This window comes from Aquarana catesbeiana, linkage group LG03 (assembly GCF_042186555.1).
Source record: "Aquarana catesbeiana isolate 2022-GZ linkage group LG03, ASM4218655v1, whole genome shotgun sequence".
Classification (NCBI taxonomy): Eukaryota; Metazoa; Chordata; class Amphibia; order Anura; family Ranidae; genus Aquarana; species Aquarana catesbeiana.
Genome location: NC_133326.1, coordinates 471,796,283 through 471,814,276, shown reverse-complemented (window position 1 = coordinate 471,814,276; position 17,994 = coordinate 471,796,283). Strand labels below are relative to the sequence as shown.

Sequence of the window (17,994 nt, the reverse complement as noted above, 5' to 3'; positions counted from 1 at the left end):
ACCAATAGGTTATTTCTTATTTTCTACTGGGTTAATTGTATATACTGTATGTCCCAATAACCATTGCCTAAAGCAGTGTTTCTCAACTTTTTTTCTTTAGTTAAGGCACCCTTTAAAATGATGCACGACATTCTAAAATGTAAAAAAACAAAACTAATAGTTTTACATAATGCAGCAACATCCACACAGTCGGACACCCAACTTGAGAGGTGATTTATTCTTCCAAAGCAAACACATATTTGTACATTGGTACTGATTAGTACTGTTTCTCTTCTCCCTCAGTTTCTCTCTCTCACTCAGCTAATGTGACCCCAGGCATGGGAGGACAAACAAGGATGTTGTGCAGGCACCCAACGTCCTTCTTAAGAACCGATATTGGTTGTAATAGTGCATAATGAAAACCCGTGGCTTTGTGTAACTAAAAGACAGACATGATCCACCTGCTGGCTTGTATACAATTTGGGGCAATTTTTAGGCAGTTTTGCCAAGGCATCTTTCAAGAAACCTGAAGGCACCCCATTTTAAAAAGGTTAGCCTAACTATCTTCTGCAAAGGAAGAAATAAACAAAAAAATACAAAGCACACTTTTTTACCAACATAATCATTTACATTATATACCTGTAGCACCCTGGAGTTTAGTCAGGGAGCTCCTCACAAATTTACTTGCCAAGAGTAGTTATCTTGGTCGATTGATAGGAATCTATTGATTTCTCCCTAAGCTTGGCCTTGTTGCACTTTTCTCTTCTAAAACTAGGTGGCCGGGTACTTGGTGGTACTAGAGGTCAGGTTATAGGTATGTGGGTGTCCCAGCCAATGGGCAGGGTATTTTTTTTAGTCCCTTGGCCTGCTGAGACAGCCTATATATTCGGGTGAGGTCAGGTGATCTGTGTTCTGTGCCACCCGGACTGCCGTCTGGGTGGACGTGTGTCACCTGCCCCGGGCTGGTAGGCCGGAGATTTGGCCTATTCTGGGGGCATCTGGCTGCCAGGCTGTGTAAGGGCCTATCCAGAAGTAAGAGAGCAGTGCAGGGTTGGGACTGTGGCTTGCAGTCCAACCAAAAGTGACAGTTCTTTCGGCCGGAGAACCTGTCAGTGGTTGGAGGTAGAAGGGAAGCTGTCGCCACGAAGGGATCAATCACCAATCACCTTTTCCAGGGACCACAGTGAGTAACTGAAGCAAGTACTGGAATCATATTCTCACCGAAGGGCACGGTGGAGAACTGGGAAACTTCAGGCAGTGATCAAGTCAGGGACCCAACCAGTGGAGGAGATGCTTGCCGAGCAACTTTGTGTGTCAAGCCAGGGACCGAGCCAGTTAGCAGGGGTGAAGCTTGAAGAGTATCTGGAGTGCCAATCTAGGGACCCAGCAGAGAAGCAGGGGAGACACTTGAGGGCATACCACCGCAACCCTTGGAGGAGCTCAAGGGATTCATAGTCAGTGAATCAGTGGGTCTAGTGAGAGACCAGGAGCTCAGTATTGAAGAACTACAAGGAGCAGTTGTAGTGAATCTGAAAGAACTAAAACGTTGAGTTAGGAACTGTTAAAGTACTGTTACCATAGGAGACAGCAATCCTGCACGTGCAGAAGTTACGCCTTGCTGGGGCATTTCCCTGTATGGCTGTCCTCATATTGAAGTCTCAGAGTCTGCCAATTGAGCTTCCCCCAAAATATATAAAAAGGACTGTCAAAAGAAATAAAACCTCTTTTACATCCAAGAAGTGTCTGGCGCCCAATGACTTTCACCATCTTTGCACCCACTATGCCTCACAACCCACCACATATTGAAGGATGTCAGCTATCTTGGGCCTTGGAGGTTCTCATTAGACCAAAAGAGGTACAAGACCTTGCTACATAACTTAATGTCCTTGCTAATACAAACATAAATACATCTTCATGTATGGTGAACAAATTATATACATGTGAAACCACTAAACAAGAATAGTATTTATGGCACCAAGAAATCACTGCTCTTCAGAAAATTCAGCTGCCTGCAAAAGATCTGGATGTACTATAAAAAAAGTGTATTTGGAAAGACCATGTTAAAGTCCAGACCTCAACTGCACTGAGATACTTGTGCGCAACCTGAAGAGATCTCTTTTGCAAGAAATACTAAAAACAGTTTTAGGTAGGAATGGTTTAAATGTTCTCCCAACCACTGTGCAAGTCGGATCAGTAGCTAAAGGGAACTTTTTGCAGGAACTATTGCTGCTAAAAATGATTCTATCAGTTACAAAATACGACCCATCATCTTTTACAAATCAGGCTGTGAATAAAGATATAATAGATCAGGAAGCATTTTATAAGACTGTTGTGCAGAAATCTGGTAAGTTCAAAAGATTTTTATGTTGATAGATAGAGAGATAGGCAGCAACTATACTAGGCACATTACCAAGCATAATAATACACATGCTTGTAATGAAAAACTGAAAACACAATATATAATATTCCTTATTCCGCATACTTGCTCCACATATCTAAATAGTTATAACATCTTGAGTATTCAAAGTTAAGATCAAACATACCAAAGTCACAAATCTTAGTTGGTATGTCTATTTGCTTAATTCAATTTTACATGCATTTTACAGTACTCAAATATTTATTTACTATTTGCAATTGCTGAAAAAAAAATTATACCTAAATACTATTATAAGAGCCTGAATTACATTTATTGGTCAGAAGAAGTATTTATTTATCTTACAAAAATCAATAAAATACCTACCATTATATCAAGTGCTACATTTAATATCTGCCTTTAATTTGCTTAGACAATTTTATTAAATCAATATATCAATGTGCATAACAGAATGAAAACAATTGACCCTGCAAATTAGCTGGGCCCATTTTGAAGGACGTGTAGTAAAACTCTAAATCCATGCTTCATAAAACAAGGGTCGAGCCACCAACACTTGTCCATTTACTCGACAAAAACTGGTGAAGCCCACACTGTGGTTCTTCACCTTAGTCGATAACCATAGAATTCTCATAAAAATATGAACATTACAGCTGCTGTGTTAAGCCTGTCATCATATTACAAGTTTCCCTGTGGTTAAAGAGACCCAGTCACATTGCTAAAGCAGAAGCTTCCACTGTGCTACATCAAGCTGCAATTATCTGTGGAAGCCTCAGGGGCTGACAATGCTGGGGCACTATACATTTGCATGTAAATAACATATCATAGTTATATTATCATAGAGATATTTATATCCAAATTGATCCACCGTGATCAATCAGGCTTTTTCCCCAATAGATCTACAGATAATAATGTTAGACGGTTATTCTTGAATTTACAACTCCCAACAGATAATATGGGAAATAGAGCTATAATGTCACTTGATGCGACTAAAGAATTTGATAGTATAGAGTGGGTTTTCCTGTGGAATTGCTTAAAACTATACGGTTTGGTCCTAGATTTATTAAATGGATACAGCTTTTATATGACTCCCCAAGAGCATGGGTACAGGTGAACAGATGTGTATCGTCCCCTTTCTCGTTGACCAGAGGGACGAGGCAGGGATGTCCTTTATCCCCCCTGCTCTTTGCTCAGGTCATCGAACCATTGGCTGAGGCTATTCGTTCATCTGTGGATATTGTGGGATTCCGCAGATCTACAGGTGAAGACAAGATAGCACTCTATGCGGATGATACCCTTGTGTTTCTGGAAGATATGGGTCCATCCATATCTGCAGTTATGTCCTTAATAAATCTATATGGATCCTTCTCAGGAATCAATATTATTTGGGACAAATCTGTAATAATGCTTGTGGACTCTTCAGGGTACGGGATATTTGCGCCAGACTCAGCGCATGGCCCTAGTCACATCATTTAAATACTTGGGAGTGGTAATTACACCGAATGTTATAGATAATATAGCTAGGAATATACTTCCTCTTATTGTTAAATTTAGAAAACAGAGTAAAATATTGAGTAAACTCCCAATATCTATGGTGGGGAGGGAAAATTTAGTGAAGATAGTGTGGATGCCACAGATGTCATACCTATTGCATAATTGCCCCATGTGGTTGACGCTATGATTATTTAAGACCATTGACGCTGTCTTGAGAGACTTTGTGTGGAGGGGAAGAAAACCCAGGATTAGACTTGAAATATTACAACAGCCAACTGATAAAGGGGGAATTGCGATACCTAATGTAAGATTATACTTTATTGCTTCACAATTACAACATTGGCATGGTTGGGAGGCAGTGGACATGGAGGATCCTATACAGAAGATAATATCATCCCAATTTAGAAATTACATTTTAGTTCAATTAATAGTAGCACACCATTTCTATAATAAAAAAGGTTCCCTACATTCCATTTGATTCATAGAGTATGGGAAGCAGTACGAAATATTACTCAACATAAGGGCTATACGAAACAGATGCCCATATGGGATAATTACTGCCTCTATGAATTAAATAAATTATCAGAATATTTAGACTGGAAAAAGGTGGGCATAATATTCCTGTATCAGCTATATGAAGGGGACGTTTTACTTCCTTTTAATATATTGAAAGATCGGTATCAGCTAACAAATAAAGACTTTTATCAATATCTTCGAATACGTCATGCATTACAAACTCAAAGCTCAAAAAGCCAATTACAGTTTGAACATTCTAAAATATTAACAAAGGCAACCTCAGCTGCATGTATGAAAACAGGATTAATAGGAGATCTTTATGCTAATTACAAATAATGGAGAATACTGAAAAACACAAAAATAGCTTTGCTCGGTGGCAAGAAGATATAGAGGGTTTAGATGAGGAGGACTGGACACGTGCTCTTGAAACACTTCCTAGGACATCTCTCTCGCAGTCTAAAATGCTATCTTAGCTTTTTATTATACATAGGTTTCATTACACTCCACAAAAACTTTATGCTTGGTGAAAATATATAACACCATTATGCCTGCGATGCTCTCTATTCAATGGTTCCCTTATCCGTATGCTTTGGCGATGTCCAAAGCTTTATCGTTATTGGGAAAAAGTTTTTATAACCTTAAACCTAGTATGCTCAACTGAGATAATAAGGACGCCCAAACTGGCTCTATTGGGTATTATACCTGATGGAGCATTACCAATAGAAATGCATACTATGTGGATAATATCCCTATACTTAGCACGTAAAGTTATTCTACAAAAATGGACATCTATTGATTCCCCAACCCATAAACAATGGGTTGAGAAACTCAATTATATACTTAAAAGAAAAAATAACATACAAACATAGAGGTACACCACAAAGATTTAATAAAATATGGTTACATTGGATAAAACCTACTAATGAACTATATGATGGTCTTTCTATTAGAGAGGAGTGAAGGTAGAGGAGATAGATAGGAGTAAGGAGTAGTGGTAGAAGAGAGAGGCATAGAGGGTGTAAAAGAAAGATAATTTGTGGCTGTTTGGAGGAAATGGCTACAATTTGATGACTAATGCCCCGTACACACGGTTGGACATTGATCGGACATTCCGACAACAAAATCCTAGGATTTTTTCCGACAGATGTTGGCTCAAACTTGTCTTGTATACACACGGTCACACAAAGTTGTCGGAAAATCCGATCATTCTGAACGCGGTGACGTAAAACACGTAAAACACTATAAACGGGGCAGTAGCCAATAGCTTTCATCTCTTTATTTATTCTGAGCATGCGTGGCACTTTGTGCGTCGGATTTGTGTACACACGATCGGAAATTCCGACAACGGATTTTGTTGTCGGAAAATTTTATAGCCTGCTCTCAAACTTTATGTGTTGGAAAATCCGATGGAAAATGTGTGATGGAGCCCACACACGGTCGGAATTTCCGACAACAAGGTCCTATCACACATTTTCCGTTGGAAAATCCGACCATGTGTACAGGGCATTACACTGGGGGAACTCAGACTGTTGTGCAGAGTGTATTTATAATTCTAGTATGTTATATTAATTATATGCTAAGTCACCCCGAGAGGTACAAAGTATGCTTGGTTTATGTTTTTGTTTGTTTTTTATTTGATTTTTTACTTTACGATATGATATGATATGGACTAATTTGTTATATTTTTTTGCAACAAAAAATAAAAAAAAAGTATTTGATTAAAAAAAAAAAAAGAGATATTGGGCAGGATAAACAGGGAATCGTTACGAAATAGCAAAGAGATTAACTATGCACAGACTTATTTTACATTTTGGCTACAGATACACTTTAAGATCTACCTTCTACTTGCCTTAGGCCCCACATTTTGTTCAAAAGCCTCTCTTTCCCCCTTAATACTCAGTAAATCTTTTCTTTTTTAACCTTTGTTATTTACAAACAATTTTTCTTATACCAAGATAATTTGTTAGGTAATTGTTAGATCATCTATCTCAATCGTGACAGGTGAGACAAAGTATAGATTTATTGTAATTTATCTAGAGTGTTATAAAATGTGAGGCTTTTAGGGGATAAAAATGGACAGTGCTTTACGTTTTCAAAAGCTCACCTGGATTTGACTGCTGGTTGACAAAGACTCCTTTAAACTTTCCTTTCCAAGACCTGAATCATCAGCATCAATTAGATTATCCACAGGGACATTTTGATTAGTTTTCATGTATGTAAAGTCACTTTCCCCAGAATCCAAAGCCACACAAACGTTGTAAGAGTAGGGAAGTGTTAGTGTACCACTGGCATATTGAGACAGCATCCTGGGATTGACTTGAGGATATAAATTTGAACTGTCCGGCCCATATACTGGGAATGGTTTAGACTTTCTGCATTTAGATAATACAGCCAACATAACAGTTATAGTAAACAACAGAGAGATTACTGCTAGAGCAATTATCAAGTACAGCTGCAAGCTGGATTGATAATCTTCATCAGTGAAGTGACTGACAAATTTAGGGACTACTTGTTGGAAATCATTTGCAACAACCAGAGTGATGGTAACTGTAGCGGAGAGAGATAGGATCCCATTATCCTTTACAATCACCACAACCTTGTGATTCAGAGTATCCTTCTCTTGAAAAACATGTTGTGTTCGAATTTCACCTGTATATTCATCAATGGTGAAGTAAGATGGCTCAGCTACTTGTGCAAAATGATAAGAGATCCAAGCATTATGTCCAGAGTCTGCATCCACTGCAACCACCTTTGTTATTAATGATCCAGGCTCAGCACCAAAAGGGACCATCTCAAACCCCACTGATGCTCCACTGTCTGGGGATGGGTATAAGAGTTTTGGTGCATTATCGTTCTGATCTATGACTTTGATAGTTATTGTTGTGTTGCTACTCAGAGATGGGTGTCCATTGTCCTTAGCTGTTACTTCTATTATAAATTCTTTGTGTTGCTCATAATCAAAGGATCTCTGCGCATAGATAACTCCAGTCTCAATATTAAGAGAAAAATAGGAAGAAATAGGAAGATCTTCTGTATTTTTATTAGAAATGGAATAAACAATTTTAGCATTGTCTCCAGCATCATCATCAGAAGCCTGTATACTGTATTTCCTGACAGACTCCATGGCAGCATACGTATGGGTTAATCCCGCCTCTCATACCTCATAGGACCCCACTCCCATAAATCTTTGCTCCTAGCCAGAGGCCGTGTTCCTTTTTTGTCCTCCTCCTAGGACCAAGGTGTATCTTACCTTATGAATTTATCTACGGTTCGGTCCTGGCGTGCACGATTGTCCTGATGGCGGTTCTGGAGTCCAGCATTCCCGGCTATTAGCAGGGTGGAGACGGGCTATACATGCGATGCCATGAAGAGCTTCTATCCTCGCCATTGGCAGGCAAGCGGCATTGGGCCAAACGTCCTTGCTATTAGCAGGAGGCCCCCCTTACTGAAAGCCCGGTCGTGCAATGGATGGTCGTTCCCAACCAGGATGGACCAGGATCGTGCTGGGTGGTATCGTATACAGCCTTTGCCTTGCATATTTTTATGGCAGCAGTGTCTGTGTGTGTTTGTTTGTCTTCCTGTATTCTCCTGTTATGGCGGCTGGAGCGCATCTGCGTCTCAGTCCGCCGGGTACTTCCGGGTTCTGCGCAGCGGCCAGCCTCGTCTGAAAACGAGGCTTGGTTCGCGCACGCGCAGTTCCGGGGATAGAACGGCGATCGCGCATGCGCGCGAGTTCCGCTGGATGACGCTGGGGGGCGTGGTGACGTCATCATCGGCGCCAAGTTTAAATAGCTGTCAAAATACAGCTATTACTTGGGATGATCTGCAGATGATACAGCGGCTTCCCGGTGCAGTGATTTGTATCTGCCAAGGTAGGAAGCTATGCTGCTGGCTGTCCAGCTCTCCTGTGTCCTCTGTTAGTGTTTCCTTGGCTGATTATGGATTTTCACTACAGGTATAGGTTTCTACTATGGACGTGTCACAGCCCCCCAGTGGCCAACCCTTGCGCTGCAGGTAGGAAATTTACCTTTCCTTCTGCTTGTATTTTTTTCTTTTGGGTTGCTTTTCTATGGATTCTATTTTTCTTTCCTTTTCTTGCTCAGCCCTTCTAGGTCTGAACATAGGTCCTCAGCACGCGAAGATACGGATCGTTCCAGATCACATCACCAACAATCTTCATCTAGTTCCAGACGCCCTAGTTCAGCTTCTAGGCGTCATAGCGAAGAGCCCAAGTCCACGTCCGGGCGTCATTCCTACCGCCATTCCAGTCGCTCTGAGAAAAGAGCTTGCTGGGGATGTAAAGCTCAGGTCCCAGAGGGTAAATCCCTCTGTGAGCTATGTTTTTCCCAAGCTGCAAAAGAAAGGGAAGCAGAAGACCAGCAGGTAGAGGCCCTGGTCCGGAAAGTGGTTCAGGAATCTCTGATCAGAACGGATCCCATCCGCACAACTATTGCTCCCTCTGCTCCTACATTGGCTCCCGGTAGGGACGACCTTGGGGCTCCTGGACCCTCCAGACGTAGTCCCTCTTTGAGTGAATCCTCGGAGAGTGAGGTTGAGATGGACGATCCTGGAGTGGGTTTTGATTTTTCCCTGGTACCACGGTTGGTCAAGGCTGTGAAGGATGCATTGAAATGGGAAGATCCAGTAGAAGCACCCTCTAAACAGAGGAAATACTTCAAACATCTTAAAAAGGATCGCCCAAATTTTCCCTTCCTGGGGGAACTCGGAGAAATCATTTCTGAGGAATGGGTTAAAGTCGAGAGGAAAAACTCGTTGATTTCAAAAGTGGCTAAAATGTATCCATTCAGGAGTGAAGAGGTTAAGCACCTAGAATCGGCTCCGCTCATTGATGCTGCTTTGATGAGGTTGGTGAGACATGTCACTCTCCCTCTCGAGGATACCGTCTCATTCAAGGATGGTCTAGAGAGAAAAATCGATACGGATCTTAAACGTATCTACATCACGGCAGGTATGGCTTGTAAACCAGCCTTAGCCCTTGCAGCTTTGTCTAAAGCCATGGAATCCTGGTCGGATGATGTGGGTGCAGCTTTGGCAAGTGTCTCTGAAGATTTGGTTAAAAACTCACCGATTCATGAGCTGAAACTGGCGTCAGTCTTCTTGGGTGAATCATCCCTTGACATTATTCGCCTAGTGGCACGTGTCATGCTCTCTTCAGTCACAGCTAAGCGCGCCTTGTGGCTACGCCCATGGGTGGCGGATCCTGCCTCTAAACAGGCCTGGTGCAGAATTCCCTTTGAGGGTTCTTCCCTCTTCGGGAATAAGCTGGACTCCGCCATCACCCGTGCTACAGGGGGTAAGTCAGGGTTCTTACCCCAGGACCGTCGCCTCTTGGGTCACAGAAGACCTCAACCCAGGCAAGATCAAGAGCGTTCTAGAGATGCCCGCTGCTACAAGCCCGGTCGTGAGTTCAGAAAGAACTGGAGGAGAAATCAGCCTTCTGGTCAGAAGTCCTCTAAGACAACCTCTTCTGGTGGACGGGAGGCTTCCAAGTCCTTTTGATATAATGCCTGTCCAGGCGGAGCAAGTTGGGGCTCGGTTACTCCTTTTTCAGCACGTCTGGGCAGCTTCGATCAGGGATTACTGGACAATCAAGACAGTCTCATCAGGTCATTCATGGGTGTTCAGCAGCCCACCCTTACACCAGTTTGTCTCCACAGTCCTTCCTCACCTGGAGGAGAAGAAACAAATTCTTCTATCATACACGGACTCACTGATAGCTCAAGGTGTGGCCATCCCGGTACCCTCGGAAGAGAGATTTCAAGGGGTGTATTCCCCCCTTTTTATGGTCCTCAAAAAGAATGGCTCCTGGAGGCCAGTCATCGACCTAACACACCTGAACTCCTTCATCAAGAAGGAGAAGTTCAAGATGGAATCTCTATTAACAATTCGCCAAACAATTCAACCAGGCGATTGGATGGTCTCCATAGACCTGAAAGATGCCTACTTTCACGTACCGATTGCAAAGGACTTCCAGAAGTATCTTCGCTTCGCAGTAGATCAGAAGCATCTCCAATTTACATGTCTCCCATTCGGGCTTACAACATCGCCTCGAGTGTTTTCGAAGCTCTTACTGGCTGTCGTGGCTTTAATCAGGGTCAAGGGTATCCGATTACACCACTATCTAGACGATCTACTCCTGCTTTCACAGGACAGAGAGCATCTGTTATCGCACCGAGATCAAGTCATTTCTACTCTGACGGAGTTCGGTTGGCTGTTAAACAGGGAGAAAAGTCATCTAGACCCGACTCAGTCTTTGGTATTCCTCGGAGCCCAGTTCGACACGATAGAGAGCACCATCTCTCTGCCTCTGGAGAAAATCCCGTTAATCCGGGACAGAATTCATCGTGCAATGTCATCGCCCTTACTCAGAGCTTCTCAGTGTCTCAGGATAATCGGCACCATGGTAGCAACAGCCCCCATGGTGAAATGGGCACAGTGGAAGATGCGCCCCTTTCAGAAGGGTTTTCTTCAGCAGTGGGATCCGGGATCTCGAGACCATCTGGTCCGGATAACCCCGTCCATGCGGGAGAGTCTCCCTTGGTGGCTACAGCGGAAGAACCTCCTCAACTGTCATTCCATAGCACCCATTTCCTGGATCACAGTGACAACGGATGCCAGCAGCAGAGGCTGGGGCGCTCTCTGTCTAGCAGAGGTAGCCCAAGGCAAGTGGGACTTTCCATCCCGAGGTGTAGTCTCCAATGTTCTGGAACTTCGAGCTGCCTTCTGTGCTCTACGAGCCTTTCTCCACTTAACTTCAGGAGCCTCAGTCCTCCTAAGGATGGACAACACGACAGCGGTGTCCTATATCAAGAGACAAGGGGGCACACGCAGTCTCTCCTTACTGAGGGAAGTGGGTCCAATCATGTCCTGGGCTCAGACGAACCTGACAAATCTGACGGCTGTCTATCTTCCCGGAGCTCAAAATGTCCAGGCGGACTTTCTCTCAAGGTTTGCTCTGGACAACAACGAGTGGTCTCTCCATGCAGAAGTCTTCAGTTGGATTCTATCCCTGGGAGTGACACCGGAAGTAGACCTGTTTGCATCCCCTTGCAACTACAAAATAGGGAAATACTATACGAGGTGTCGTTGTCCCCAGGCCTTCGGAGTGGATGCCCTGACGGACCAGTGGAGATTCCACAGGGCTTATGCCTTTCCTCCAGTTCCGGTCATTCTACGCTTTCTGTCGAGGCTCAGGTGGGAAGAAGTCGAGATAGTGGCAGTTGTTCCATATTGGCCCAACAGGCCATGGTTCCCCCTCTTATTACAGCTCAGCTACCGGAATCCAATTCCTCTCCCATCCAGGTCAGATCTCCTATCACAAGGGGCATCTCTTCACCCATGCCCATCCCAGCTCCATCTGATGGCTTGGTTCTTGAGAGGGAAAGGTTGGAAGCCCTAGGATGCCCAAGTGCAGCTATTTCAACTCTACTAAATGCCAGAAGACCAGGTACCAATAGAGTTTATCAGAGAATTTGGTCAAAATTCGCAGATTATGTTGCAACCACTGACGGTTCCTGTATTGACCCAAGGATTCAGGATATTCTGGGTTTCTTACAAAAAGGTCTGGATCTATCCTTATCAGTAAGTTCTCTACGGGTTCAGGTTTCCGCAATCTCTGCCTTCACAGGTATATCCTGGGCCAGACATCCCCTTACAAGGCAATTTTTCAGAGGAGCAATAAGGATCAGGCCTCAAAGAAAGCCGAGGTTTTCCAAGTGGGATCTTCCTCTTGTCCTGGATTTCTTTTCTGAAAAGGAAATACGACTTGTGGATCCAGCAGCTATTAAAGATCTCTCTCTAAAAGCTGTATTCCTAGTGGCTATAACATCAGCCAAGAGGGTCTCCGAAATCAGTTCACTAGGATGTAAAGAACCATTCCTTACCTTCTTCCCTGACCGGGTGGTCCTGATTCCTATGCTAGGAGCAAATCCTAAGGTAACATCGGTATTCCATGAGAATCAGGAGATTGTTCTGCCAATTTTCCGGACGACTGAGGACTCTAGCATTCACCCTTTGGATGTGGGAGAAGTTTTAAGGCAATACCTTGAAATCACTGCCTCTTTCCGAAGATCCGACTATTTGTTTGTTTATTTTCAAGGAAAGAACAAGGGTTTGCGTGCTTCCTCCAGAGTCATTGCAGCTTGGATCGTTCAGGCTATACAAGGGGCCTATGCAGCCAAGGGTCTGGCTCCTCCAGAAGCGGTAACCGCTCATTCTACCAGGAGCGTTTCTACGTCATGGGCAGCTTCCCGTCATGTATCTCCGGAAGTGATCTGCAAAGCAGCCTCTTGGTCGTCGATCAACACGTTTATGACGCATTATTGTGTAGAACCGGCTTCCTTGTCTTCGGTTAATTTTGGTTTGCATGTCTTGTCTGTTGACGGTGCCAAATAAACCTTTTTTTCTTTAAACCAGCAATTTCCCACCCGGGAGTGTATGGCTAGTCATTTCCCATACGTATGCTGCCATGGAGTCTGTCAGGAAAACGGAAAATTTATATCAAATACTTACCGTAATTTTCCTTTCCTGATGGACTCCATGGCAGCAGGAGTTCCCTCCCATTTGCTGGAGTAGGCTAAGTTACGGAACACGGCCTCTGGCTAGGAGCAAAGATTTATGGGAGTGGGGTCCTATGAGGTATGAGAGGCGGGATTAACCCATACGTATGCTGCCATGGAGTCCATCAGGAAAGGAAAATTACGGTAAGTATTTGATATAAATTTTCCGTTATTGAAGCTCCGGGTAAATTGTTCTCTTGTACATAAGCAACATAAGTAGATTTCATAAACAAAGGAGGATTGTCATTAACATCTGATATCTCCAGTTTGATGGTTTTCTGACTGGAAAGTGGAGGAGATCCTCTGTCAGTGGCTACAATTGTTATATTATAATAAGACACTTTCTCTCGATCCATAGAACTTGTGGTCACAATTGTATAAAAACTGTTAGATGACAAAACTAAATGAAAAGGCATTTCTCCTGGGTATTTACAGTCCACTTCTCCATTTTCTCCTGAATCTTTATCATGGATTCTGATTACAGCTATCATTTTTCCAGGTGCAGAATTCTCAGGAATAGGTGAAGATAAGGATTTGATTGATATCTCTGGAGCATTGTCATTCTCATCTATGACATCTATCAATACCTTACAATGGGAAATAAGTCCTCCTCCATCCTTAGCTTGAACAGACAATTCATAATTTCTTGTGTCTTCAAAATCTAACTTTCTGTTTATTTTAATATCACCACTTTTAGGTTCAATACTGAAAAGGCCAGAAGGATGGACATTTCTTGATGTTTTGCTGAAGGAATAAGTGATCCGTCCATTTGTTCCAGCATCTTTGTCTGTAGCATTTACATTGATTATAGTAGTATTTACTGCACCATTCTCATTCACACTAACTTTGTACACCTTCTGAGAAAATATTGGAAAATTATCATTAACATCAATAACAATGATTCGTATTACAGCTGTTCCAGATCTTACAGGATTTCCTCCATCCAGAGCTATTAAAATTAGTTCATGAACACTTTGTATTTCTTGATCCAGTGTTTTCTCTAACACAAGCTCAAGAGATTGAAATCCATCACTGCTAAATTTCTGACTTAATGTAAAATGTGAATTGTCACTGAGTTTATATGTCTGTACTGAATTAATACCAATATCCAGATCTTCTGCAGTTTGTAATGCAAATCTTGTTCCTGGTGATGTTAGTTCAATAGTTTCTATAGTGAACGTTTTAGGATAAAACACTGGAGGATTGTCATTAATATCCTGAATTTCTATTTTCACTTTAAAAGCATTAAATGGATTTTCAACTACAGTATCAAAGGTTAGGAAGCAGGTAGCTTCTGCCCCACACAGTGTCTCTCTATCTATCCTGTCCTTCACATAGAGATTTCCATTATCTACATTCACATACAAATATTTCTCTGATATATGTGATATAATTTGCAGATTTCTTGATGAGAGCTGTTTAATATCTAATCCAATGTCTTCTGCAATATTTGCTATAACAGAGTCTTTTCTCATTTCTTCTACAATGGAATAATGAATTTGACCTGAGACTGAATGACACAGCCAGGAAAAAAAGAAGGAAAATATTACTTGCCATGTTATTCCCTTGCATGTCTGTGAAGATTGCTTCATCTTGAACAAGCCTAGCATCTTCAAATAGTGTCCTTCAGGATATTTAGCATTTGTAACCTAGAGAGAAATAAGTAGGTATTTTTTTTTCTCTGTGAAAATAATAAAATAGATAGGCTGTTCAGAGAGAATCCAGAAAAATGGCTGTGCCTCTTCATGCAGATCTGCAGTGTGTGTGAATGATGAAAATACCAGTGGATCTCCAGTTCTGTATTCTTCTCCTTATTGGGCAAACAGCGGCGCTCTGAGGTGTAAGTGAGGAACTGCAACACTGATATTTTTTTATATAAAATCCAATGCAATCTTTCTATGTTTTAGTCGTTGCATTGGTATGATGTAAATTTTAGGCAGTTATATTTCAAAACTCAGTTTTATTCAATTTTGTAACATACAATTAGATATCAAGGTTTAAATAAAAATAATACATTCTTTTTATGATTATGACTGGTAAAACAAAAAAAAATTAAATTGCTCAAATTTAAACAACTCCAAAAAACGGTATAGGTAACCATATAGGTACTCTTCAAGCTATGCTTTTTTAGTGTTTGCATTGGTACAATGTAAAATATAGGCAGTTAAAATTCAAAGTTCTGAATTTAATTAGATTTTTAATTGTTGTTTTATAAATAGTATTAGGTTTTAAATTTAAAGATAAATGCAGCATGCATACATTCTTCATATATTTATACCTGGTAAAAAATCATCTAAAGGGTTGAATTGTAAACAATGCTATGTAACAGGCAACACAATAAGTTATAAGAGATAACCACACCTTCTTGCTAATACAAACAGAAATGTGCCTTCATGTATGATGGACAAAGCATTGCACTGTTTAGCTACTATTCTTTTTTTTGCTTCGGAAAATTCAATTAACTAGCTAAATCAATTGTCCACCATGCAAAACCACTAGACAAGAATGGTATTTATGGGAGGGCACCATGAAAGAAACCACTGCTATTCAGAAAATCCTGCTGCCTGCAAAAGATCACCTGGCTGTACCACAAAAAAAGTGTGTATTTGTAATAGCCATATTAGAGTCCAGACCTCAACCCCATTGAAATACTTTTGCATGAACTGAAATGTGCTGTTCTGCAAGAAATCCCAAAACGACAGAACTACACAATTGAAAAGGTGGAATGGTTCAAATGTTCTCCTAACCATTGTGCAAGTCTGATCAGTAACTAAAGGGGACTTTTGGTGGAGAGTATTGCTGCAAAATAAATGGTTGTACCAGTTATTAAATACAATAATTTTTTATTTTCCAGGTGATACTGTGAAAGTTTAACCAATGTATTAAAGTAAGAAGTTATGGTTAGGGAGGAGGGGGGAGGGGATCAGAGGAGGGAGGGGAGGGTGGGGGGAGGAATGGAGGGTTTGGGAAGGGGGGGGTAAAGGATTACTTAACATGATGATGGAAGAAAAATGGCATTTGGTTATTAGAAAGATAATAAAATAGGTATTAAAATACACCATAGTAAAGGAAAGCACACTATGGACATATTGTAGCACACAAAGAAATAAGGACACTAGTACACAAGAAATGGACGATTTGTATTTGGATTTATTTTTGTGTGTGTATTATTTCTTTGTGATTTGTATAGATTGTTTTTTTATTAAGAGCATATGCAGGCTAAGATACTTAAGTTAGGTTCCTGGAATGTTAGGGGGTTGGGTAACCCGGTTAAGAAAGCTGCAGTCTTTTCGATACTGGAGAGACACGGAGTAGGATTGGCCTGTCTGCAGGAAACACATTTAACAAAACATACAATGCCACGATTAAAGAACAGGAAATATCAATACCATTCGGTATACTCCTCCTTTTCTAGGGGGTGAGTATAATGGTGAGAACTGGGGTGGCTTTTTCCTGCAGACAGGCCAGTATAGACGAAATGGGTCGATATGTTTTCCTCTATTGTTTGTTGGAGAATAGACAATATGTTTTGGCAAATATATATATCCCTCCGCCTTTTAAATTAGAAGTTATGTATAGATTCATGGAGTTCATGGTGGATAAGGAAGACATTCCGGTTATAATAATGGGGGATTTTAATGAGGTCCTTGACAAAAGCATGGATAGATTTCCTCCTGGGATGCGTTCGGAAAATATGGGGCAGGGTCATTTTGCGCCATTTTCTGGAGGAAGCAGGACTGATGGACATGTGTAGAGTGCGAAATCCAAGCGTTCAGCAATATTCTTGTTTTTCAAGCTCTTATTCCACACTCTCCCAGATAGATATGGCTCTCAGAAATGGGGAAGCGCTGCAGAATGTGAAAAATATACAATATCTGCCTAGAGGGGTCTCGGACCACTTTCCAATGGTGCTATCACTGAGCATAGGAGGAAAAAGAGCCCAGGGGACTTGGAAAATAATCCCAATTTGATTTGAATTGATGAAGAATACAGATGAGATCCTACCAAAATTGAAAGAATTTGTAGAGTTCAACAAAGGAACGGTATCAGCTGGAGTACTTTGGGATACCCTAAAAGCATTTCTTACAGGGATTCTGACTCAGCAGGTGGCCAAAATTAAGAGAGATTCCAGGGAGTGGGAAGAAAGTATTAGGAAGGAGGTAATAGAAGCAGAAAACAACTATGTAAAGGTCCCAACCCCGGAAAAACAACAAATATGGCTCAATAAACAACAAGGGTATAGAATCGCAATAAGAAGAAAGGCAAAGAATAGGCGTCTCTCTCAGAAGCAGTGCTCCTTTGGAGAAGGGAAATTGTGGGACGAATGCTGGTCAACTTAGTAAAAGCCAATTCCCCCTCCTCGGCTATAAAGGCAATTAGGACCACAAATGGAGAGATCTCCTCTCTCACGACAGAGATGGTAGACACATTTAATTACAATAAATTGTATAAGTCTCAGAGGGTAGGGGAGGAAGGAGAAATGAATACATTTTTGGAGAAGGTGGAGATTCAGACCATTACTCAAGAGGATAGAGAGGAGTTAGAAGCCCCAATAACTTTGAGGGCGTTACTAAACGCGGTGGCCAGGATGGCCAATCAAAAATCTCTTGGGCCAGACGGACTCCCAGCGGAGACATACAAATACTATGGGGAAATACTACTTCCCGAGTTGCTCAGGGCATTAAGAGGAGCGGAATTAGAGGGGGAACTGCCTGTTTCGATGTTGGAGGCAAATATTATAGTGATACATAATGAAGGAAAGGTCTCGTTAGATGTAGCATCATATAGACCAATATCCCTGCTATGCTCAGACGTCAAAATATTAGCCAAAGTATTAACAGATGGGTTAAATAAAATCGCTCCAAAACTTGTACATCCAGATCAAAGAGGATTCATAGTCAAAAGGTCTACCAGTATGAATATATGAAGGGCATTCCTGAATATCCAAACCCCATCAGAAAATGTGGGATCAAGAGCCGTGCTGTCGCTGGACTAATGCCCTGTACACACGGTCGGATTTTCCGACGGAAATTGTGTGATAGGACCTTGTTGTCA

At 41.7% G+C, this 17,994-nt stretch overlaps 2 protein-coding genes across 24 annotated transcripts in view; both read right to left on the bottom strand.

Annotated features, from left to right (window-relative positions):
• Nucleotides 1-17,994, bottom strand: part of LOC141132486 (protocadherin gamma-A4-like) — a 489,967-nt gene that overhangs the window by 197,807 nt on the left and 274,166 nt on the right. Inside the window, exon 1 of one of the 23 annotated variants that reach the window (XM_073620943.1) lies at nucleotides 6,465-7,461. The exons of the other annotated variants lie outside the window; for them this stretch is intronic. Coding sequence (XP_073477044.1) covers nucleotides 6,465-7,151 — 687 coding nt within the window. The 5' untranslated portion in view covers nucleotides 7,152-7,461. Of the gene's footprint in view, nucleotides 1-6,464; nucleotides 7,462-17,994 lie in introns of those variants that run through there. 23 annotated transcript variants of the gene reach the window in all.
• On the bottom strand, nucleotides 13,065-14,854 carry LOC141131153 (protocadherin gamma-B5-like). Its single transcript, XM_073618199.1, has one exon. It carries the CDS (start codon nucleotides 14,547-14,549, stop codon nucleotides 13,065-13,067), a length of 1,485 nt encoding a protein of 494 aa, XP_073474300.1. The 5' UTR covers nucleotides 14,550-14,854.

What these genes read in the sequence shown, in the direction of transcription:
- LOC141131153 (XM_073618199.1), bottom strand. Translation starts at nt 14,549, where the DNA reads ATGCTAGGCTTGTTCAAGATGAAGCAATCTTCACAGACATGCAAGGGA.